The following is a 26,001-nucleotide window of genomic DNA, read 5'->3' on the forward strand; positions in this document are numbered from 1 at the left end:
GGAAATTGCCTATGTAGGTGTGCATGATGAAGAGCTAGCATATAGCCATGTTAAGTAATGTTCAGGGATAATGTATATGTATATATATGTATATTGGTGCATGACCACGAATAAGTATGTGATTAGCTGTGGTTGAGATTATGATTATGGTTCTTGCCTATGCTATTTCCGGTTCAGATTGCTTGTTCCTTCCATCTATGGAATTATCCTTGAAAACCTTATTTTGGATAATAGATGGCTTTTATGTCCCTTGTTGTAGTTACGTCTTGTAGTATTATTTGAATTCTTGATGAATCTTGTTGAGAGTTTTGATAGGGTTTTAATTCACTCTATATTCTTCAAAGGAATGGTGTTTTCTTGATTAGGGTTAGAGCAATACAAGAATTTGTGTTTCTTGTATGCATTTCCATTCGATTCATTCATTTCTTGTGTTTCAGGTCTTTGCCAGTCGACAGATGGGCTTGAACTATCGACCGTTTGTGTTCATTTGAATGGGTCGTGGGTGATAGGTTTCTGTCGATCGACAGATGGTCTTGAAATTGTCAACTGTTGGGGTGTTATGGCTTTTGTTGGTTGACAAATGGGATCGAGTCTATTGATCGTTTGGGTTTATTTGAGTGGATTGCGAGAAATGGGTTATATTGATCAATAGTTGGGCCTTAGACTGTCGACCGATGCCTATCGTCTGTGGACTGTTGTGTTGAATTTGGTTTGAGTTGACAACAGTTGCCTTCGTTTGTCGACCGTTGATTGATTTTGGCTTCTAGTTGTTAACTATTGAAGGCACGACTATCGACCGCCATGGTCAACAAATGCACCTAATCCATCGATCGATTCTCCCCTGCGTCAACTTGTTGCTTCTTTTATATACTACTTGTAATCCCCTCTCCAATTTGCATATAAATTATGGATAAGTCTTGTCTTTGCTCATAAATCAAATAGTCATCTTGGAGAGGGAAAAGTTGGATTTTGAGTACAAGCGGGCCATAATTTTGGGAATGCATGATGTGCATAGATATATATATATATATGTGTTGAATTTGCATATGAGTGTATAAAGATGAAATTATGCATATGTGGATTTGTGTTAGTTATGATGTGGAAAATATTACTCCATCATGTGGTGGCATGTGCTTGAAATGCTTAAGTGTTACACGATAGATATTTGCGCATCTATTATTTTGCGTTGTGGTGAGGTCGCAAGGGGAAAAAGGATATCCAAATTTTGGTACCATAGCTGAGCAGGGGCACTAACTCTACGACGATGGTGTGTGCTGCCAACTAATGGGTTGGTATGCTAACTAAGTATGACTTGGTCCAAAGTATTATGGTTACTTTGAGGGATGAGCTCTTGATGCAGACGAGACGAATGCTTGAAGCGAATGAGCTACGGCTATGAGCCCAATAAATGGGTATTGGTCCACAGTTTAATGAATGTATTAAGATTATATGTATGTACATGTATTTCTCAGCCTTAGGGGCTGATACGTTATATGTGGGCCAAGGGTCGTATGTGAATAATGAAGTGAGTGCATGACTTATATGATGATAGGTGGCATGGCATGTGTGCATGTTGTGGTGAGGCATGTCATTAATTATTGTAATTTTTGTGGGTGGATTTATTCTATTTAATTTCTTATTATTCATGTCTTGATTCAAATGCCATCACTTGCTTTATATTATATTTGGTAAGCCTTGTAGCTCACCTTGCTCCTTTGCATCATTCTAGGTAAGGTGGAAGCTTAGATGAGAGCGAGTCCAATGAAATTGTTTCTCGTGGGTAGTATGTGTACAAAGCAATTCCGATCAAAAGATCCGTGAGGATAGAAGAAAATAGTTTAATTTTTATTTTATTTCTGTTGCCCTTTATTTTGAGATATATGAGCAGTTAAACCCTAATGTGAATGGTTAATGAGTGATGATGTAAATAATATTAAATGTATGGTATCAGAGCAACCTCTGGGGGCACTGCATTGGACTGAGCGACCCAACACGTTGGCGTGTGATAGAGGAAATTTTGTAAAAAAAAAAGTGAGGAAATTTTGTGGCCGTCACATTATTGACGTGTCATGTCTTGTTTATAGGCGATCGATTTTGGATATGATTGACAATGGAAAAAAGAGGAACATCCATCAGTTAATGTAAGAGACAAAGACTTTGCAATGATGAGTGGGTTAACTGTGGTTGATGGTAATTAGATTGTTTCAAGGAAGGGCATGTTTTCCAATGAGGGACAAAAGTCACTAGGATAAGGACAACAACATCATGAGGGTGACAACAATCATTTGATGGAAGGTTGCAAACCATGAAAATGGTTGGGATCAATGTTTCTTTTAGGGTTTCATTTTGATTAGGTTGTTATGTAGTTCATATGTCAGCTCTTATAATGGTCTTGTTCTCTAGCCTTAGGAGAAATTTCAGTCCATCCACCCTCTATGAGTCCATGAATATCAATGTAATAAAGTGATTCCAAGATAACAATAACAATAAAACTAAACTCCAATTACTTTTACTTAGCAGACAATGAAGTTTCATTGGCACTTAGACTTACATAGCATACCGTACCACGAATATGAATTCAAGATTGATGCACAAAAAGAAGGGTGTCAATACAAACGTGTACTGGCTTGTGAACATTGATGCTTGTAAAAGCATATATATATATATATGTCAATACAAAATTACAAATTAAGCTCATGCATGTGTGTACAGGAAAAAGGAGCATGACATATGATGATAAGTAGGAAAAATCCTACCAATCACGTACATATATTTATATATATATTTACATGAGAGAGGGAGGGGGAGGGGGGGAAGAGAGATGGTAAGGGAAATGAATGATGAATAATATGATCAGAAATTTCCGATAAACAAACAATTAGTTGGGCTTGGATGAGAGATGCCAATGAATGAAGGTCTGAAGGGTAGCAACATCTGCCCTGTAGTGGTTTTGTGTGAACTCCAACAAATCGGACCATGTGAAATCCGGGTACTTCCTTGGCTCTTCCCTGTCAACTAGATCTCGAGGGGGTCTTACCACTTTGTCCTCTTTCGGGCACACAAAGAAAGCCAACGATCTTCTCTCTCTTTCCATATTCACCACTGCCCTGTGCAGGCAACTCTTGTATCTCCCATTGCACAATGCCTGTACACATTTACAAATTATATATTTATCAAATCACCCACACGTGAATTGGGTCTACAGAAGTGACCATTTATAATATTGAACTACTAGTCTTATAAGTTTGAGCTATTTTAGTATTTAACTCCAACGCCATCGATTTATTGTCCTTTTTTGTCTTCTTTCAATGACTAATAAATCCCCAAGTTGATCACACACACACATATATATATATAGCAGCTATAATGCAACAAAACCAAGTGGGCACCCTCTTGTTTTGTCATATGTCTTTTCAAATATTTTAAAACAAATTAATGCCGTGACTCATCACTTGACACACGCACATCTTTATGTTTGAACTGACAGTGGATATTGAAACCATTCATTCTTGATGGAATCACTCGTAATTAATGGGTTAACTACATATTAGTGTTGATAATGAAATATTTATGATGTTTAGAAAATATTTGAAGAAGTAGGTGAAGTGTACCGTGAATGTATCGCCAATGTTGATGACAAAGGCATCAGAGCGGGGCTGCACAGCTTGCCATTTGTTGTTTGCAAAGACTTGAAGGCCCCCAACTTCATCTTGATGGAGTATTGTGAGAGATGTGGGGTCGCAGTGAGGGCCTGTGCCCAGCGTGAGGCCTGGTTCCCTGCAAGGTGGATAGTAGTTGCACCTCATTATTGAGCTTCCATCTTCAAAGAATTTCCTGTAGTGTTCTCGCTCCACTCCCAGGCTTATTGCCAACAGCTCCATTATCGCAAGGGATAATCTCTTCATTTCCTCGCAATATCTCTCATATACCCACCTACAAGTAATAATTGAAGTATTCATTACTTTGTTTGGACACTATGATGTGGAAGAATTTCAACCCACACACCCACGTATAGGTGTCATTTCAAGTGATATCATATAAAGTTTCGAGAGGCTAGGCTCACCCTGTCTCTTCGAAGTCATCTCCAAGGACAGACTTGAAGTAATCCACGACGACGGGGAGAGGGGCACTACTCTCTTGGTAGCCGAAGGAAAATGTCTCCTTCCACGGCAAATTGGAGGAGTAGCGGCCAGCATGGGCACCCGAATACCCGAAAACGCAGCCAGGTTTTCGACGAGCCTTGAGCTTGTGGTTGAGGGGGAGCTTGAAGAAAGCATCCATGTAGCGGTGGGCGGCTCGAATGAGGGTCTGGTCGACGCCGTGGTTGGTGACTTGGAAGAAGCCGTGCCGGAGGCAGGCGGCCCTCACCAGCTCAGCTGCCTGTGACGTCGCGGCCTCGTCGCCTTTCAGGAAGCCTTGGAGGTCTATTACTGGCTCTTTGAGATCCTCTTGGGTGTTGACGGCTTCCAAATGTGGCCAGATGAACTCAGTGGGCAAACTTGGTTGCCTTTGGAGGAAAGTTGTGTCGAAAACCATGGGCTTGGTTTCCAAAGGCAGAAGCAGAGTTGAAGAACTAATTGTATCCATTTGGAATGGCATTCCCAAGTAGTCCCCCAACCCAATGAAGCTCTATTTATAGTGAATAGCAGAAAGGATGGAAAAAGAATGGCCAAAATGATAAATATACACAATGGAGAGATGAGTGATATCCGATATGAAATATATTATCATGATAACTGGACAAAGGCATGCAGTTGTCCAAATATAAATAATCCAAATATAAATAATTAAAGTTGCCTTCACTGTTGTGCATGATTGATTAAAAATTATATATCATATTTATATATATAACTAATTCTGACTTCATTCTAATCAAGAATTTTCATGTAAACAATATTAAATTGAATCGAAGCAGGAACAAGATTACAAAATTATAGGTCATCGTGACAAGTTCTTTTCCGTTTGTAGCACTACTCAAATAATGAAATGAGAGAGATTGGTGGGGGCCGAGAGAGAGAGAGAGAGAGAGAGAGAGATGAGAAAGGACTGAGAAAGAGAGAAAAGAAAGGCCAAAGCCGTCCCTTGGGAAGGTCGAAGAAGAGATCGGAAGAGTGTCAAGTAGCCAAGAACTGCAACGAGTGACGCCCTTTAACCCTTCGGTCACTTTCTCAGTTGAAAACGTACAAATAAACACTAAACAGCGTATATACAGCAGTCTCTATCCTCTTTCTTGTCTCTTCTTCCACCCATTTATTACATATACTGCAACATATTTTGGTTTTCTCTACGAAATTTTTCGTAGTTAAAAATTCAATTTTTGTAACAAAAACTAATTAACTACAAATTTTTATTCGTAGCGTGAATCGTAACCAAAGCCTCGTAACTAATAGTATTTAGCTACGATTTAATGTTTCGTAAGAAATAATACACTTTTCTCTATGATTAAAAACAAGTAGAGAAAGAATTGATTTTCTACAACGACATATATCGTAACTAATTATACTAATTTTCGTAGTTGATGATGGCGATTTTCGTAGCAGATAACACAACTTTTAGTACGAATGTCAAATTGTAGAGAAAATATTTACTTTTTACTACATCAAAACGTAGCTAATCATGTCAATTTTCGTAGCAATTAGTTTTCACATGCCAATTTTCGTAGCAAATTAATTTTCTCTACTAATATTTTTATAATCAAAAGTTCAATTTTCATAATTAATTCTATATATAATTAATATATCACTACGATATCACTAAATTTAATTTCGTAGCAAAAAAAAATCCCTTTTTTGGAAATAATATTTTCTCTAAACCTTCATCAACCGTTACAATCTATATAAATTTAAAGCACAATATATAACTTCAAAAACTTTCAATTAATTCCATAACATAAAACTAATGTTAACCACAATCTCCACAATCTCAAACTGTTTTAAATCTGACTAGTACATAATACCAATATATGTAATGATAGCAACATTAAATCCTAAAATGAAAATAGTTAAAAATTAACACAATAGAAAATTTAGCTCCAAATGTATTTCTTTCTCTGCTACTTATGCATATGGACAACCTGAAAAACAAAAGAAAACGAAAGATCAAACAAATTAGTATAATTTATTTCAATATGAAATATTTATTATAATTTGAATAAAGAAAACTAATCATACTGATAACTTAAAAATGCATTCAAATCACTTACCATGAGAAATTATTTAGTAGAGTCAAAATCACATAAACCTCAGACCATTTTTTAGCAGACACCAGCTTTTATTCATGACAAAAGATACTTTCTGAATCACATTAAAAATTAAATTAAATTAAGAGTAAAGTAATATCATCAAGCATAATTAAATTATACTTTGCAATATAAAGCTAAGGTGGACCAAGGATAAATAGTAACAAATCAATTGTTTCGTTGCATATAACAATAAACTTTTACGCAGAATCAATGCATGCATAATTTTTGTTGAATATATTCCACTTTGAAACTCCAATACCTATTGTATCACTCACTGTCTCACGAGTTTTCTCTAAGGACTTTTGACAAACAGATAGTACATGCAAAGATTAAATATATGGTGTGCTTGTACAATTAATTAAATATAGGTATTTTATCAAACATATGGTATACACAAGGATGAACCATAAGCATTTTATTAAATATATGATGTGCTTATATAACTAAAATAAAAATAATGAATCCAAACAATAAGGGCAAAAACAAAAAAATCAACTCTGGACACACACAAATGATTACAAGGAAGAAAAGTACAAACCAGATTACTACTTGCTTGCGTCTTCAATTCTTCCTGTTGTCTCCAATTGCCTTTTAATTAATTTTATTGTGCCTTCTTCAATTTCTTCTCCTCTATGCGTTCTTCAATTTCTTTCTGCCCTTTTAATTTCTTTCACTGTCCGCTTGTGCGCCGCTTCCATTCCAAAAATTCCTTCCCATCCTTTCCCTTAACCCTTTATAATATCTTATATTATATATGCGCTGGGCAAGCCCTAAGCCATCCCCAATTCACGTCACTTTTGTACAATATATAATAATATATAATGTATAATATATAATACATATATATAAATATTATAATATAATATAATTAATATATTATTAATTATAATAACTTTAATTATATAATAATATTAATTATTTAAAATATTTATTTATTTTTTTAATTTATAATATTAATTTTAAAAATAATTTTATAATATTTTTTCTTTATTTCTTTTTTTAAATACACGATTTGCACGATAATTCCGTGAAAAAATTTGAGAGTTTGAGAGGTTTATTTTTAATTAATTTGAATTTTTTAATTATATATTTTAGAGGGAATTTGTTTCGTTTATTTTTTATATTTTTTTAATTTTTATTATTTTTTATTTGAAAATATTAAGCTTATCTTTTAACTACAATTTAATAATTTTTTAACAAAATCTTATTTTTTTGCTACGTAATTTTGAATCGTAGATAAAACTTTCGTATTAAAAAATTATATTTGGTGGCAAAAAAATTTAGCTCATCTAAATTACCTACGATTTAATAATTACGTAGCAAAAGTATTAATTTTTTATTATGAAATTTATAGCGTAGATAAAATTTTCATAGCCAAAAACTATATTTGGTAGGAAATTTTTAGCTCCTTTTAATTATCTACATTTTAATAGTTTCGTAGCAAAATATTAACATTTTGCTACGAAATTTGTTAAGTAGAAAAAAAATTCGTAGAGAAAAGGTTATTTTGTTGTAGTTTGCCTACTCTCAAGTGGCCCATTCCATGTATCTATCTCTAAACATATACTCGGGTATGTATTTATACTTCCAAGTCTACTATATACATCACGGCTCCTATCCTCTAAAACCCCGTTTGGTTGGACTTTAATGTTCTAACATTTGCATCCTCTCGAAAACGACATTCAATTCTCTTTTTCCTTTTCTTTTTCTTGTTTTATCCATCAACTAAAGGTATGTATTTAGGGATTTAAGGTCACCTTGTCACTTGAAAGTTGATGCACATTCTAGAAATTAAGAGAAGATAATTTCAAGAGAGAAATCTAGAGACTTGGAATAAAATATACAAAAGCAAAGAAAAGATCTAAAACTAACTAGGAATTATTATCTAAGAAAAAAATAAAGAATTCTCTAAAAAATTGGTGAAGGAACCATGGAGGCCTATAAATAGACTTGAGGGGGCCATATATAAGGCAAGCCAAAAAAACCTACAGATCAATTGCCTCCCAAAGCTTCCTACCAAAGTTCTCTACCATCTTTCTAATTTTGGAGAGAAGAGCTCTAACCCAACCATTATAATATCACTTCCCTCATCACAATTAATTTTTTCATTTCTAAAATCTTGAACTACTTCAATCCAATTTTTTTCCCTTTGAACCATTCCATCAATCACTAAAATTCTAACAATTGGTATCAGAGCTACATTCGTTCACTACTGGGCATAGTATTCCTCTTTCCATAAAAATTTCATCCTTCTATTTTCAAATGGTTGAGTACTCCAATAACTCATCTATTCTAGTCGTCATTCCAATCTTTCGTGGAGACAACTATGATTTTTGGTCCATAGAAATGAGAAAATATTTTTTGTCCCAAAATTTATGGAACATTGTGGAGAAAATATTAATATCATGCATAAAAAAGTTTGATCCTATCATCATTGCAATTGAAGAATCAAAAGATATTGGAACTCTTTTAGTAGTAGAGTTAATGGGCTCTCTAGAAGCATATGAAAAAAAAAAAAAACTAAGTAGGCATAATAAAGGCTCGATGGAAAGTGACTTCCAGTCTAAACTAAATATAAGGTATCAGAAATCTAAAGAATGATGGAAGAAAATATCAAAAGAAAATCAAGTCAGACACCCACCATGTGGCTTATGTAAAAGAAAAGGCCACTTGGAGAAAGATTGTTGGTTCAAAGGCAAGACCCAATGTTGGAAATAAAAAAAAGTTTGGACATATTGAGAAGGCTTAATGATTAAAAGTGAATCACCTAACTTTGATAATTGTGACTCAAAATCTTAATTTATCTGTGATTGGGTTTCCTAATTTAATTGTGATTATGACTTCGAATATGACTATTATTATGATGTTGTCAAATTCGATTTTACGTGGGATTTATCTTATCTGAAGGAATATCCTCATTAATCATCTTCTGATCAGGATATGATTTCATGTGTATATCTATAGATGATTTTAAGTCTATAAGTAGGTGCCTAGGTTACATGGAATGTGTGTACCAATATCACTTTTGTATTAGTAATATTTACTTAGTGATATTTTATTCTTTCTACCCGTGGTTTTTCCTGATTTGATTTTTTCAAGTAAAATTTCGTGTTCATGTGTGTGATTGATGATTTGGAAAAACTTAGCCATCGGATCTGCATCATCGTCATCACCTTCTTCTTCTTTAAGCAAGGGATTTAGAGCTTCTATCCCTACCACCTAACTGCCATTAATTCATCGTCCGATGTTCCCTCTTCCAATTTGCGATCTTCCTCCTTCGTTTAGGGATTCTTCACTATCGATATGCCTATACCACTCACCTTGCCATCGGCTGCCTTGTCTGTCGTCATTTCACTTTGTCAGTTATCGCTCTAGATCCGTTGGTTTTCCTCCTCCAGTTGCCGTCGATCTCAACTATCGACTGCCATCATCTCTGGCCTAGTCTTATTCTTTACTTTTGTGGTCATCTATCAGTGCCCTCCCTATCTATCTCTGGCCATGACCAATGACTCTCACCTTACTCTGACTTCGCCTCTATCGCCCTTACTAGTCAACGACGACCATCTCTCCCCCTTTTTTCGTTCACTTCATTGGCCTTCCTCCCTCACTGTCTACCATTGAAGAAGATTCATAGCCAAGATCCGGATCTAAATCTAGATTTGATCCAACCCATTAGCTCACTCCAAACCCGTTTCAGATTTGCCACCCAGTTTCTAATAAGATTTTTTTTCCCAAATTTGGTCTTTTTTGGTCTATTTTTAATTGGGTTTCTTATTTAAATTATTTGATATTATTTGGGGTTATTTGATGTCTATGTTGAAGTATGATATTCCCTTTTTGGATCGAAATATCAAATTTTCTCTATGACAGGTTATGATGCATGCAATTTTGGCACAGATAGATTTAGATTATGCGTTTTTAGGCTTTGAAAAAATGCCACAATCATGGAGTATTGAAGAAAAAAAAATAAGGGTCATAAGGCCTTGCCTCAAATACATCTGCATTTATTGAATCAAATTTTGTGGGGTGTTTTGAAAGAAAAAACGTTGTCGCTCTATGGTTGAAACTGGAATAGCTGTGTATGACAAAGAGCTTAACTAGTAAGTTGCATCTTAAGCAGAGGCTATATTCTTATCGAATGGCTGAAGGTACGTCTATTGAAATCCATTTAAAAGTTTTTAAAGAAATTGTTTCTGATTTTGGAAAGCATGAGGTTAAGTATGATGATGAGGATTTGGATCTAATTTTGTTATGTTCTCTATCGGCTTCGTATTCAACTTTTAGAGATACCATGCTCTATAGTCATGATACTCTCACTCTAAATGAAGTTTAGGATGCTTTGTTTTTGAAAGCAAAAATTGATAAGCAATTATTGGAGAATTCTAAAAATTAGGGGGAGGGTCTGTTGATTAGAGGGATAACACATGACATAAATTTTGGTGGTAAAGGGAAAAATAAATCCAAGTTCAGGAACAAAGAAAAAACTTATAATTAATGTAAGAAGAAAGGACACATAAAGAAGGAGTGTTATAAGCTGAAAAACAAACTTAAGAAATAGGAATCTGACTAAAAAGAGAAACAACTAGAAACTTCTAGTGAAACTTGAAAGTAAAGCAAGATCACTATAGGGGAAGCATAGTTCAAAATTTTTGAACTTTATCTTGATCCCGGGGATTGGATCAATGTCGAAATCAAGACATTCACATACAAATAAAATAAATCTAACCTTTAAATTTTTTGAGTTGTTTGCGGATTCAATGCTGAAAGAAACGGGGGAGAGTGAATGTTAATATATTTTTCAACTCTTGAAAATAACAACAAAACCATTCATTTATTTGGCCAACCCTTAAAGAGGTATTTATAGAGGAACGATGTCTCCTAGAGTTTCTTAAACCCTAATGGATATGGGTCGGCCCATTTATCCTAGTTCAACTAGGAAGTTAATTAAATGGATTTATCCTCGTCCAACTAAGAATTTAATTAAGTGGCCCAAATTTAATAATAAGTTTAAATAAATTATTTGGTCCAAATCTAATTTAAACCCAAATATAATATTTAATTTAATATTTGACCCAAATTTAATTTAGTCCAAATATATTTTATTTCCTATTTGTCACTCCAACAAATAGAAAATTATTAAACTAGAAACTCCTTACTAATTTAATCAATTTCCATTTTAGGAAACTCTTTTCTTATGACGACCCCTTGTTAAATCAACGTAATTATGTCTATTTATTTTTTTTTTTCGTGAGAACCTACGATGGAACAACTTCTTGCTGAAATGTCCCACTTAACCATACGTCCACTCTCCTAGTTTATGGCAAGGACCGTACCTATTGTGTATGACTCATTAGGCTTCTGAATATGTTAGTAATGTGTTGATATGAACACATAAGACAAGATTGGCCTCTAGTAAGGCGTCATGCCTATCCAATTATTCAAAAGATTCATAATCCACAAACAACCTTTCACAAGTATGGTTACCGTGTAATTCGATCCTCTTGTCAATGTATTTTTTGAAATCTCAAGTCTGGCGATATGTTTCTTGATTACAATCACATAAGTTTTCTTCAGTCCTCCAGATATCTTCATTTAATAGAAAGTGAATCAATAACTCCTTATTGATCTCTTTCACCATAGCCATGGATTTAAAGTGAATATCTACCGAAGGTACCTTAGATACATCATTCTCTATTAAGGGATAGACGAGTCTCATCTTGGTTATACACCCATCTCCATAAGCCTCACAATATGCCCAACGATTGCCCACGTGTAGCCTTTGTCTAGGCCCATCGAAACGATGTCAAAGCATACTGATCTTTTTATGAGATGACCGTGACAACCTCTAGTCCAAGGATTAATTACACCCATCTCGTATGAGAATTCCATTAACATATAACCAAAATGGATTTTCATGGCGAGTCATGTCCAGTGACAAGTTCTCCAACATTAGTCATCTATGTACTTATCTAGGCATCCCTATACCTATGGATGTGAGACCTCCATTGCTATCACATAGAAAAAATGTAATGAGCCCTTGGAAAGCCTAGATTTTATTGAGAATTATTTATTTGCATTTTGAATTTTTGGGTTAAAAAGGATTTTTTTCAAGTAAATATTTAATGCAAAAATATAGATGGGTAATATTGGAATTGAAATAGGAGGGATAATTAGGAAATAATAAATTGGAAGATAATTAGGAAAAATGGGAGATTTGAAGATAATTTGGTGTGTGAGGATGAGGTAAAGAGTTTGAATTTTTTTTTAGTTATTATAGGATAAGAATTACCTGAAGATTTGGCTTATGGGCATCCAGGGGTTTTTCCTATATATATATACTCATATAACCCATATTATTTCTCACGCCGCAAGAAGAAGAGAGTGCAAGAAGTTACAGCCACTGTAAGGATTTTCATAGGAGAGTTGTGTTGCAATTGTTGAGTCCATCCAGGGAATATCAAGCAAGTTTCTCACCCTGTAATCCTCTTCTTTACAGGTTTCATGTTTAGCACAGTGATCTCTGTATATTGCAAGTTCTTTGTTCTCAAATTTTTTCAAGTTTTTCATTCTCAAATTGTAGCACAGTCAATATATATATGTGTATATATGTCCAGTAAGTTATCTCTCTTGTTTGATTAGGCAAGTCATGTATGTCTCCTTCAGTGATTCCAGATATTGATTCATATCAATTCGGTTTTGATCGCCCAAGTTTAATTCAGAATTGTGTAATGTGGGTAGGTTTGTATCAGAACATGAATACAGATATCGTATGTTTTTTTCATATGTTAGTTCAGGTATCCGAATGAAATCCCCCACATCCAGATGGTTCTGTTTGATGTTTGAGTCTAGTATCCAAATGACTAGTTGATATCCAGATAGCTTCCATATGTTCCTGTGAGAGATATCCGGATGAGTCTTCATCATATTTGAGTGTGTCGATTTCAGATATCTGAATTAGTACCCTATATTTGGATGCTCCATTTTTCCATCCGAATGTAAATATGCATATATGTGAGTGATATCCGAATGGCTGGGAGTCATCCGAATTGGTGGAAGTCCTTTTTGTGAGTGATATCCAGATAGCCATTAAACACATCCGGATGAGTGCAAATTTGTTTCCAAGTGATATTTGAATATGGTTACGACATCCGAATAGCTCTCACATACATATCATTCCCATATCCGAATGACCTGAATTATATCCGAATGCTTTGAGATTACATCTGAATGCTTCACTATCATATCTCAATGTTTTTTACTTATATCCGAATATGTGCTTCATGATATCCGAAAATGAGTTATTATTTGAATACAAGGTTAAATATTCAGGAATATTGAAATCTCATATCAGAATATGATATAACTAACATGCTTATATCATTAATCAAGAGTCCTAAAAGCTACACAATTTAGTAACTTGATAATGGTTATATCATGTGCTTAGTATCATTATGTGTTATGTTATGATATTATGTGCATACATCTTGATATGAGCATGGAGCATGGCTTTATGTGGAGCACTTCATATTATGTGCGAGCATGTATACGTGCATTGCATTATAATATAAGTGCGAGGCTGCTTAGTCCGTAAGGATCCAGTATGTTTCAGTTCAATTCAAAGGTGTAAGGCCCATAGTTCAATTTCAATTTTTTTTGCCTGGTGACAAGCAGGGAGCTAGGGCGCAAGGCCCACAGTATGTGCTTATAGTTTTTATGGTTGCAGATTTCAATTTAGGCAGGTATGAATTTCAGATTATGTGGGCCTAAGGGCCGAAGTTGCTTACCTACATTATACAATTTATATGCATCAATACTTATCATATATGCACAATCATATAGTGGATTGATGATCCCTCATTGTAACAACACTTAATACATGATGAGTACCGATGTTCCTTGACTCAGTTATTATTTTGTTTCATGTTACCACTTGTTGAGCCTTGTGGCTCACCTTATATTCTTCATCGTTCTAGGTCCTAGCAGGGGACTTTTAGACGTTAGGCCTAACACTGTCAAGCAGCAGAGTGTGTACGAGGAACTGCTCAAAATCAAAAGATTTCTAAGAGTTATTTTGTGTCTTGAGACTTTTAGAGTATTATATTTTTAGTTGAGGGATTTCCTTGGTTAGTAGTATCTGTTAGATGTATGTCCCTCGAGGACCAGTGATTATTGTTTTAGTTTATGTTGAACCCTCTCACAGTTCAAAATTTTGTTATAGTACAGTTTGAGGCATTTTTCAGTTATGATGCGATCAGTTTAGCAAATCTTTGATCACTATAGATTTTTTAGAATTGTTGTGAGCATTTATTTTTTCTCTTTTCCAGTAGCACCTTTTCCCCACCAACTCTAGGAGAGGAACATAACTCATACAAGTCTTATCGTAATTGTCAATGTCCATTCTTGTGATTGCTATAACTTGAGACATTTAATGATGTCTACAAATTGTGATGCACTATCTCACATCTTTATAGATTAATCACAGTATACATCATATGGACTTCTATCTAGCTTCATCCAGTCATTACAATAATAACAAGAAACTAATAAAATGACTTCTTGTAAGATTGAACAACTCTTTATTCAAAAGTAAATATGATTGTAATTGTCAGTGTATAACATGCCCAATTTGATTGGATCTCGAGCACCTACACTAACAAAATCAATATTGTTAAAAATAACAGTAGTGATAAGGAACTTATGATGGTATCTAATGAGGTTATTAAACCTAGTGAAGATTGGATCCTTGACGTAGCATGCACATTCATATGTCTCCTAATAGGGATTGGTTTTCGACATATAAAATTGTGACTTCTAGAGATTTGTTGATGGGTAATAATTTTTCTTGTAAAATTGCTGGCAATGGAACAGTTAAAATTAAGATGTTTGATGGTACCGTTCGAACTTTAATTGATGTTAACATGTTCCCGATCTCAAAAGAATTCTTATTTCATTGAGTACTCTTGATTTGAATAAGTACAAGTTCATTGGTGAAGGTGGAGTTATTAAGGCTAGTAAAAGTGCTTTCGTTGTAATGAAAGGTAAAAAAGAGTACGATCGATTGTATGTTCTGTAGGGTTCTATTGTTACGAGTGATGCTTCTCTTTCTACTTCTTCTTTATCTGATACCGATATCACTCAGTTATGGCATATGAGTCTTGGACATATGAGTCAAATAGGTATGGATGAACTGAGCAAAAAATGACTTCTTAAAGGGCAGAGTACTAAAAAATTGGAGTTTTGTAAGCACTATGTCTTCGGTAAGCAAAAATAGGTCAGATTTAATAAAGTCATTCACAATATGAAAGGTATAATGGACTATGTCCATTCTGATCTCTGGGGTCTGACCAGAGTATCATTTCAACGTGGTGCTAGATATATGTTTGACTTTAATTGATGATTTTTTCTAAGAATGTTTGGGTATTCTTCTTAAAACAAAAGACTAATGTTTTCGTTACTTTTAGGTAGTAGAAGACTATGATTGAGAAACAAACCGAACAGATTAAGTGTAATACCCAAGAAATTAGGATTATTTGAAAATAAGCATTTTATTAGAAAAATAAAATTTCGAGAAAGATTGGTATCTAAATAGCCCAAAAAGTTGACCGAATCGACTGCAGAGAGTGCCTTGGAGCCGAGATGCCAAAGGAAAATGATATAGCAGTGATGAGAATTTCGAGGCAGATTTATGGCATCGAAAGAAACCGAATCAAGAACGATTTTCGATACAGCTAAAATATAGCTATGATTTGGGCTACAAAACCGAATAATTGTAAGGGGCTTCTAGGAAGTCAACAGAATCTTGAGAGGGTTCATATTTGGTATGTAGGACAATCCTTCAGCGGTTTCAAGAAGAAACAAAAAGGTTTACGGCCAAAACGAATATTTGGGCCTAAGTGCAGTTTTTTGAAATTGCTAGAGGGAGGTCGAAATGACGTTTTTCTATAATTTTCAGGGATGCAATGGAAAATATATATGCCATGGTCGACCAAGCTTCCCCCATCACCGAATTCAATGACAAAAAACTCGAGGAAAGTAGCTTAGGATGCCCTTGGGTTGAGCCTAGGCCAACAATCGGCCTTGGCATTAACTGAAATGGCCAAATTTTAGCCGAAAGTCATCGAAAAATTGGCCACTTTAATCAATATTTTGAGAGCTATTTCGATGGGGTTTGGACGAATATATGACAAGGAGAGACATCAGAGGCCTTGGGTTGCTCGAGATCTGTCGTTTTGGGGTTCGAATTTGGCTATAAATAAAGGATATAGTGGCCGAGGGTTTTATAAGATTTGAGCTTCAAATCGACCTCATTTTTGAACAAATTGAGGCACCAAATGATAGGGCTTTTGTTGCCCATAAGGTGAGAATCATTTATGGAAAGTTTGAGGAATTTTTGAGTTCATTTGAGGGATGATTGGAGCTTTGCTAGAAAAATCGAATCTCATCATAAACAAAATGGTTTTTATCCCGGAGAATGGTCTTCGGGGTGTTGTTTAAAGCTCAAATTTGGCCAAAGTGATCAAATCAAGGTGGTATGCCTTCCGGTATAGTCATCTTAATTTTCCGGTGTGCCGGCACTGGAGAAGATGATCGGGGGTAATTTTTATTATTTTTAAATGCTAAAAATAAAGGAAAATATAGTAAAAATAAAAATAAGAGGCATAAAATTCTGGAAAAGTTTCCAAAAATACAGGAAAAATGAAAAGTTTACTTTTATGAATTTTTATTTGGGAAATTTATTCAGAAAATAATTATTTTGAATTTTGGAAAGAAAATTTAATTAGAAAAAAATAGGAAGATGTTTTAGAAAATTCCCAGAAAATGTTTGGAGATTATAAATGTTATTTTAGGAATTTTCATGAACACAAATTCAATAAATTACTTGATTAGGTATTTATTTTTAATTTTGGAAGAATTGATGGTTATGAGAAATAGAGGGAAAATAGGAAAATTAGAGGAAAAATAAGAAAAAGTCTGAAAAAATTAGATTATTGATTTTATTTGGAAATGATTGGCCAAGAAGTGATTTGGCCAAGTTTCTTGACGATTTTCGTTATTTTCGAGGTTGGCACACAAATCGAGCCAATGTGCGCTTTTCGAGAAAATTTGAGTTTGCGTCTAAAGGTGAGTGGTTTTATCCCAAGAATTTATATTTATGATATGATTGCTTATATATGCATGATATTTATCAATGCTATGATCATTTTGTCATAATGCATGGAAGGTCGTGATGTTGCATGGCACGATATTATTGACATATTGATATTTGTGCATGAGAATGTGATATCACCCTAAGAGTGTAGCTGTAATTCCCCAAGAGCAATTGATGGAATAACGTTAGGATTATCTTGCCAGATGTACCAAGATTCTGCCTAGGATTTCGTGTCGGGTTTGTGGGCCAGGAAAGTTACACTTGGGCAAATGTTTGTTCATGTTATTTCATCATGCATCCATATATATGCTTTTGGACCCTCACTAGAAGTTTCATCTTCTAATTGGGTTATGCCCCTAGAATATTCAAACGTTCAAGTTAGGATTTACAGCTATGGCAAGGGAATGATTGATAATGTGGTCGATGGGTTCGGCGAGTTGTTCGGGTATATGCTCATTCGTGAGGATTTAGGACATGTTCTTAGTCATGGTTAGAAGATTGTACTATATTGATGATCATGTATAATTGTCACAATTTGATGTATTTATGAGGAGTCGTCAAATTGTACCTAAGGTGCTCAATTGTTATCTCTTGGTGTTAAATCTCCATGTATTCAAGTATTCAACGATATGTTGATACAGATTCTTATGATGTGATTAAGTGAATTTAGATATGTACCATATCAGGTTTCGATTATTGCTTCCGTATTTATGATGATTACCTGTCTCAACCTATTGATTCTTATTTTGGTATGCTGAGAAGGTGGAATGGGATTGTCGAGAAATGTTTATAGTTAAAAAAAAAAAAGAAAAAATATTCCCAAAATTCCTAAGTTATTTAATGCTCGAAAAAGCGGGGCGTTACAGTTGGTTTAGAGATTAACCCTATTTAGATATTTAGGGAAGAACAACTTGGAGACTTAAGGGTATCAGATACAGTTAGAGCCAATTAGTAAAAACCCCAAGTGGAGGTTTAGGAAAAAGAGACTAATGGTTCGTATAACGATGTAACACCCCATCTCCTAGAACTGCCCGAGAAGAGGTGCTACGGGAAAATATAAAATAAACTAACTGATAAACTGAAATTTGATACCAATAATGAATATCTCAATCAACTAGAATAAAAACTCTGAGTCATCAAAACCAAAAACCATAACTGCATCTAAGGGAGAATCCCTAAACTGGAAATAAAAATAAACCCAAACTGACAAACACTATAAATCTAACAACTCCCAGACATCTTTTGTCTTGAGCGGCTCCACGTACACACACTACTAGACACTGCTGCTAAGCCCCACATCTGGTACTCCCCCACTAGGACCTGGAATGGTGAAAAGTACAAGGTGAGCTACAAAGCTCAGCAAGTAAAAAAATTGAAAAGAATAACTAGAGCTGAATCAAAAAAATATCGATATTGATAAAATACTTATTGAACTTGTACTGAGAGATATAATAATTACTGGATTGCATTTACAATATGTAATGCACATATACTGTAAACTAAATGCAGGTATGCAACTTTGGCACATAGGCCCACATAACTGTAATACATACCTGTCTGATCTGAATCCTACAAATATAAAAACTGTAAACACATATTGTGAGCAATATGCCCCTAGTCCCCTAGTCGACATCAGGCAAGCATCTCATAACTGAGATATAACTAAACTGATACTAGTGGGATCCCCGCGGACAAGCCGCCTAGCGCGCATAATGTAATGCTCATATAAGTGCTAGCACACGATATGTAGTGCTCCATATAAAGTCATACTCAATGCTCATACAAATGTGTATGCACAATAATCTCACAAAATAATGCTAACCATGTCATAACTGCTAAACATGATATATGATTTTTACCAGCAATATTGAGATACAAAGATTCTAAAATTTCTGAGTATAGGTAGGGCATATTGGATTTTATCATATCTTGGCATAAAAATTCAATATTTGGATAATTGAATATTTATATTAAATTTAAGACTTGCATCAAGAATTCATTGGAAGCCATTCGGATGCCATATGATAATATTCGGATGATTGAGGAAGCATAAGGAGCAATTCGAATGAAGCAGCAGCCCATTCAAATGAAAAAAGTGGACTACAGTAAGCTCATTCGAATGGCAGAAACTCATTCGAATGATAGATGATATATAACAAAGGCTATTCGGATCTGATCAAGGACTCATTCGAATGACTCACAAATTCATTCGAATGAATTTGACAATTTTCCAACTTTTGAACTGGCAAAAAGCAACTCATTTGAATGTAATAGTACCCTTATTCGAATGAATTAATGAGATACTCACGGATCATTCGAATGATAGAGAGACTCATTCGAACGCTAGACTATACAAAGCAACAACTTATTCAAATCTTCAAGGACTCATTCGAATGACAAGAAAACTCATTCAAATGACAGTCTCAAAACTTCAAAACACATACGAATGATACGATAACACATGACTCATTCGAATGATAAAGGACTCATTCGAATGACTGATACATTATAAGGGAAAAACTTACGATAACACTGAAAACTCATTCGGATGCCTCAAAACTTATTCGAATGACACAAGACTCATTCGAATGACTGGAATCTCATCAGAAATAAAACTCCCGATAACAAAGACAATATCTTGAATCAAGAACTTATCTTACTACACCATTCCAAAAGAAATCTTGGGAGAACAATCCCAATTGATATAAAATAATATCAAGATGGATAAAATAATCGCTTCTGAAAGAAAACGCTGAAAAGAATTGTGCATGGCTTATCAAATCTCACTGGATAATGATATATCACATGAATATATATGCATATACATGAACATACCATATGATTAAACTGGGAACCCAAAACAAAGAGTCTTGGTATTCTGAGATCACTGCTAATATGATTTGAAGATCATATTTAAAAGATTCACTATAAAGAATCACACATATCTTCTTCATGCACTCACTGTTCTACGAATATATATATATATATACACTGGAACTGATATAAATTTAAGAACTCAATGAAGCGCTAGAATAAACTGAGAACGAACTAACATGAATCTGTAATGAAAGAAATTACAGATATGATACTTGCCTTATGCTAACTCTAATCGGATCGAATCGACGACTGTAACTAGAAATCTTCCTAAGCAAAGACTTGAACCCACTGTTGGCTCCAGCTCTCTGTTCTTGCGGCGTGTAAACTACGGCTATGGTCAATTATCTATATATATAGATAACCCTAAGCCTATCTCATTGCCATTATAACTTGGAGACTCGCAAAACCTTCTCTTATTGAGACTAGGAGACTTTCAATTCTCACGCACGCTTGGTTTCCCTCAAGAACACAACTCTTAATAATAATTAAATTCTAATTATTATTTAAATCTCTAAATTACTTTCATGCCCTTGCCTTTAATAAGGAAATATAATTAAATGCTATTTAATTGATATTTAAATACTATTTCCTCAATTAAATCTAAATTGCCACATTAACAATTAATTGGAAAAAATCCTCCAAACAAAACTGATTAAGAAATTCAATAATTTCTAAATTAAATCTAAACCCTCTAATGGGTCATTACAAACGAAATCCCTACTTAGATTGGGGATTGTTAGTTAAAGTCTTAAAAGTTACTGGAATTAAGTGTGGTGTAGTGGAAGTGTATGTCTAGGAAAGTTCTGGCTAAAGAAAGACTTGGTATTTAAGTGTGTCCATTTGTGACCCACCTATTTTTCCTAAGAACTTACCTGGTGTACTATTCACGTACATACACTATTCCAGTATACGACAACTATTCTCGATGAATAGTGGAAGACCGATGGGAAGCTAGTGCAAGATTAGTCTGATGTGTCAGGGCCTAGCTGATAAGTTAAGAGCGAATGATAAGGATTTTCGAGGATCATTTAGGATCTCGAAAATAAGATGTGTAGATCGGGAATCCAACAGATTGGATCAAATGAGGGACCAAAGATGGCCAAGTGATAGCATATGAATTGCGTCAATTGATGAGGTGACAGTGGTGCAACCGATGAGACTCGCATAGACGGGATAGGAAACCCTAGCAGCGTAACGTCATTATTGGTGCAGTGTTCGCAGTGACAGATCTAGATCTAGGGACCCACGAGTAGAGGTCTGAGGGATGGCTTGTGGTAAGGTACGGGAAACCCGTCGACCAAAGCATTATAGCGGATTGTCAGGGAGACAATCAGATATTAAAGATCTAGGACAACCTAGTAGGGTTTGTACCTTGTAGGGGGTCTAAAGTTCCAATGGTCTCGGATGCGAGGTGTGCCACTAGCTGTGATTAATCGAGGCCGGAAGCCTAGGGAATCAACCTAAGATGACATGGATTGAATATGGACTGAATGTCCTATTTAAAGAAATTGCATTGAGGATTCATGGTCATCTTGGGAGTTGGTGACACGAAGAACAATGCGAAGCTTAAGGAATAGAATACCTCGGTGTCTAGTATAGCAATGGGATCATGAGATGGTCGTGTTTGCAATTGTCTCAAAGAAAGAATTGGGTTGCAAAGGAAAAGCTACCAGACATATGAGATGGACGTGATAGATGCATGCTCGTGAGCTGGTTAGGTGCTACCTATGAGGTGAGGAAATCTGTAACACCCGAAAATTTTGTAAGTTATTGCCATTTAATAAATCAAAGACTTTTCCAAATTTTTAAAAGGACTCGGGACACATGGCACTGTAGGATGGAAGTAATAATTGTGACATATCTCGAGGGACACGTGGCACTGTAGGATTAAAAGTAATAATTAGGGTGCTAATCTCAAGATCAAGGAAGCTAATTAGATGATGACAAGTGGCATGTGAATGATTTTCAAATCTAAGTAATGATGGCAAAGTTTGAAAAAAACACCTAACCTTTACTTAATCTCCAAGTATGGGACACTTGGCACCCTAGGATTGGAATACTTGGTGGGATCATCATGAGGCACAAATCTCAAGTTAAATGGATACATCTTGGAGTGACATATGGCATATCTTGATTTAGCCTTGCTCTAAGGGTGACACTTGGACGAAACTTATGGCAAAAGCTAAAGGAGTCATCATAAGTAATAATTAAGGTGACACATGGCAAAATGTGGTTAGCCAAGCACTTCTATAAATAGGTTATTGGGGGAGAGATTTTTTCATTTCAAAAGGGTGAGGAAGAGGGATTTTTGGAGAGAAAATTCTGGAGAAAAAGAAACGAAGCGCTCCCGGAGATCAAGGAGGTAGAAGGCTTTGACGGGTTTTCGAGCCAACCTAGTAAACTGGGAAAAACGTCTTCAAAATCTTGAGGTAAGTTCTGAATTATTTTATAATCTTGTAGAGTATTTAAAGAGGAAGGTATAGGAAAAAACGGGGGTCGAATCGGAGTTAAAACGGCCGAGTTATGGCCGAAACAGTAGAGGGGGCAGAATCGAGGCAAAGGGCAGGCGCGTGAGATGCACGCGCCGGAAGAAGCCGCGCGTGGAAGCGCGTGAGACCTCTTCTAGTGGTGCGTGAGAGCGCGTCCAGACCCATTTTCCATTAAAATTTTGTATTAGTTCCCATATATTCAATACCCACCCTTATATATAGAAATATTTGTTAATTGACTTACTAAAGGTCATGATTTAACAGAAAACAACTTTGGTTTGGGGGGAAATTAGCACTTTCCGGTGAGCCCAAAGGTGAGTGGTTTCTAAAACTATATTTCTTACATGTTAAGCATATTATTGAGCATGTTGGAGGTGATTGCAAGTGCATATCATGTTTATTTCATTTGATGCGCATGTTTCTTTCCATTTGCTCATGCATCACTACGTGTGGCTTATGACTAGTTGTGAATATCATGGGTGAACGGAGTCTTCACTTGGCCGTGTTGTTAGGCCGTGTTACATGATAAGGTTGGCAGGGGTGATTGCAACACCCTGGCGTCACATCCACCTAGAGCATGCATCTCTGCATTTTGCATTTGCATGCATGAAGTTAGTTTTAACCCTCACTTAGATTTAACGATCTAACTCGGGTGTTCATACCCCTGGAATATTCAAGTGTTCCAGATCTGTCAAGCTTGGGCTCAAAGGGAGAAGGCCTGGAGGCGGTGCGAGTATAGTTATCTTGTTTAGGCATCTCTTATGATGTTGTAGTATGTTACAAGATTTGTACTCTAACTTTGACAATATTTTGTCTCGTGGAGAATGAAGTCTACTTTCCTTGCTGTCTTGATAAATTGTGTGTGTGAATGTTTATTTTATGGGAGTCCCAACATTTCAGGTAACGATCCTTACTGTAGTATATGGGATTTCCTTAACGCCCGTGTAAATAGTATAGTACCTTATATACTATCTTGGGGTTGGGGCGTTACAGTTGGTATCAGAGCCCTATAATTTTGATTTGGGTTTAATGAGACTAACTTTGGAGATGTTGCCCTATATCAGGAATGGATCCACATCAGCAGGGCAGCTTGTTTATATGTACGAACGATAGTAGTAATGAATAAGGATAAGTAAGTGCATTTGTTGTTAAATGAAATCTCGTGGCCTACCAATAAACGTGACGAAGAAGTTCAAGTGATTATTGGGGATCTAGATTTTGAAATATTTTGGGAATGATGAATATGTTCAGATACAAATCCGAGATTTTAAGAATTAGGAGCAATGGCTTCTGGAAGTTAGGCGACCATTTTTTGGGGATTTCCAAGGGATTGTAGGATCTAATTGAGGATGATGGTATTGGATTTCCTTTAGGTATGACTCATGAAACCTTAAGATCAGTAGAATTGGAAGACACTAGAACGACCAGAATGGTTAGTGCCTAGGGAAACTTCTGGGATTAGGGACACCATATGAAACTGGGCAAAGGTTGGGTAGGAACAACTTAAGTACTGATGATAGCATTTGGGAATTTTTAGGATACATGGTTGTATGCTTAGTTTACTCATTTGTTGTAGATAGATCGTTAGAAGCCACGATAATAATGTTAATCTTATGATTTCTTGTGCGGATGTTTTCAGATGGTAAACACTCGTTGGACCTAGAACCGTAGGCAAGGAAATGAGGTTCGGGAGGAAAGGACAGAGGCACCCCAGGGTAGCCAACCACATGAGAGGAATCAAGAATGTGGAGATCGGATGACCTGAGTCGAGCGGATTCTTGAGAACATGGTTGTCATCATGCAAGGGACACGACCTACACAGCCAACGGGGCATGTCAATCCCCGAAGTTCGGATATTAGTGATCAATTTCAGCAACTGAATCCACCCATTTTTCGAGGAAAGGCAGGAGCTGATCCTTGCGAAAGCGAGTATTGGGTGGAACAAATCGAGAAAATCTTTGACTTCATTGGCTATGATGAGGAGGATAAGGTCAGTTGTGCCACCTTTCAACTTCAAGACGAGGCAGATCAATGGTGGAAGACAATGCAGAGGGCCTTACGAAGTCCTGAAAGGCAAGGTGAGCCAAATGTTTCATGGGCGCGATTTAAGGAACTTTTCAATTCTAAGTACTTCCCTCTGTGCAAGAAGATGGAGAAAAGCCGAGAGTTCATGAACCTGCGACAGACCGAGGGCATGTCAGTTGCCCAATATGAAGATAGGTTCACACGTCTCATTAAGTATATGCCTATCTATGATCTGGACGAGGAGGCCAAGGCTCAAAAATTTCCTGGAGGATTGAAAATGGAAATTCAACAAGCCTTGAGTTCCGTCGGGCCACGCACATATGCAGAAGTAGTCTTTCAAGCCCAGACTGTGGAGAGTAATCATGAGAGGATGAACTCCTTGAAAAATGAATCCCAAAACCCAACGAACAGGAAGTTTGATAGAGGGTCTAACTTGGGACCCCGAGGGAAAAATTTCAAGAAAAAGGAGAATTGCCCTAAATGTCAGAAGTCACATCCAGGAAAGCCATGCAGGGTAGAGACCCCAAAGTGCTATAATTGTGGAGCTAATGACCACGTGATCCGTGAATGTACAAAGGGACGGGTGTGCTACAATTGTCAACGACCCGGCCATGTTTCCAAGGATTGTCCGCAAGGGAAAGGAGCAGGTCAGCAGGGAGCAAATAAAAGGAGCTAAGGATTTCGCTAAGGTCGCGTATTCAACTTGTCAAAAGAAGATGTGACCTCAAATCTAGCAGTAATTCAAGGTATGATGATCTTTCTTAATACCTCGGTACAAGTATTGGTAGATCCTGGATCCACGCATTCATTCATATCTCATGCATTGACACGATGCTTAGAATTGGAGTTGGAAGAACTTAGTTACCCCATGATGATAGCCACTCCTTTAAACAAAAAAGATGGAAACCCGCTTGGGTTATAAGGATGGGAAGATTTCATTTGGAAATGGTGAATGGGTAATTGAGCTTATATCCCTAGACATACAAGATTTTGATCTAATTTTAGGGATGGATTTCCTATCTAAATACAATGCCAAAGTGGATTGTTGTAGAAAGGTAGTAAGCTTACAAGATGAGTGTGGAACTTGGGTGAAATTTCGAGGTCGGGATAGTATTGGGGAAATTAAGCGAATAACTGCACTCAAGGCCATTAATATGATGGAAAATGGTGCTTATGGGTATCTGACTTGTGTCGAAGGGGTTGAGAATAAGAAATGGGAA

General features: G+C 35.9%; 2 protein-coding genes across 2 annotated transcripts; one reads left to right on the forward strand and one right to left on the reverse strand.

Moving 5' to 3' along the window:
• Positions 1 to 2,572: 2,572 nt before the first annotated feature.
• On the reverse strand, positions 2,573 to 4,713 carry LOC127804161 (gibberellin 20 oxidase 1-B-like). The gene is made up of 3 exons (XM_052340950.1): positions 4,064 to 4,713; positions 3,612 to 3,933; positions 2,573 to 3,145 (listed from the first exon to the last, which is right to left on the reverse strand). The coding sequence occupies exons 1-3, from the start codon at positions 4,597 to 4,599 to the stop codon at positions 2,879 to 2,881; spliced, it is 1,125 nt and encodes a 374-aa protein (XP_052196910.1). The 5' UTR covers positions 4,600 to 4,713; the 3' UTR covers positions 2,573 to 2,878.
• A 19,829-nt stretch (positions 4,714 to 24,542) lies between these two features.
• On the forward strand, positions 24,543 to 25,457 carry LOC127804472 (uncharacterized). Its single transcript, XM_052341338.1, has one exon. The coding sequence runs from the start codon at positions 24,543 to 24,545 to the stop codon at positions 25,455 to 25,457; it is 915 nt and encodes a 304-aa protein (XP_052197298.1).
• The last annotated feature ends 544 nt before the right edge of the window (positions 25,458 to 26,001 follow it).

Source organism: Diospyros lotus, chromosome 6 (genome assembly GCF_014633365.1).
Source record: "Diospyros lotus cultivar Yz01 chromosome 6, ASM1463336v1, whole genome shotgun sequence".
In the NCBI taxonomy this organism is placed as follows: Eukaryota; Viridiplantae; Streptophyta; class Magnoliopsida; order Ericales; family Ebenaceae; genus Diospyros; species Diospyros lotus.

Coding starts and splice junctions, on each gene's coding strand:
- LOC127804472 (XM_052341338.1), top strand. CDS start 24,543: ATGGTTGTCATCATGCAAGGGACACGACCTACACAGCCAACGGGGCAT.
- LOC127804161 (XM_052340950.1), bottom strand. CDS start 4,599: ATGCCATTCCAAATGGATACAATTAGTTCTTCAACTCTGCTTCTGCCT. Junction 3,934..4,063: donor GATGACTTCGAAGAGACAGG/GTGAGCCTAGCC, acceptor TATTACTTGTAG/GTGGGTATATGAGAGATATT. Junction 3,146..3,611: donor ACATTGGCGATACATTCACG/GTACACTTCACC, acceptor AAATGTGTACAG/GCATTGTGCAATGGGAGATA.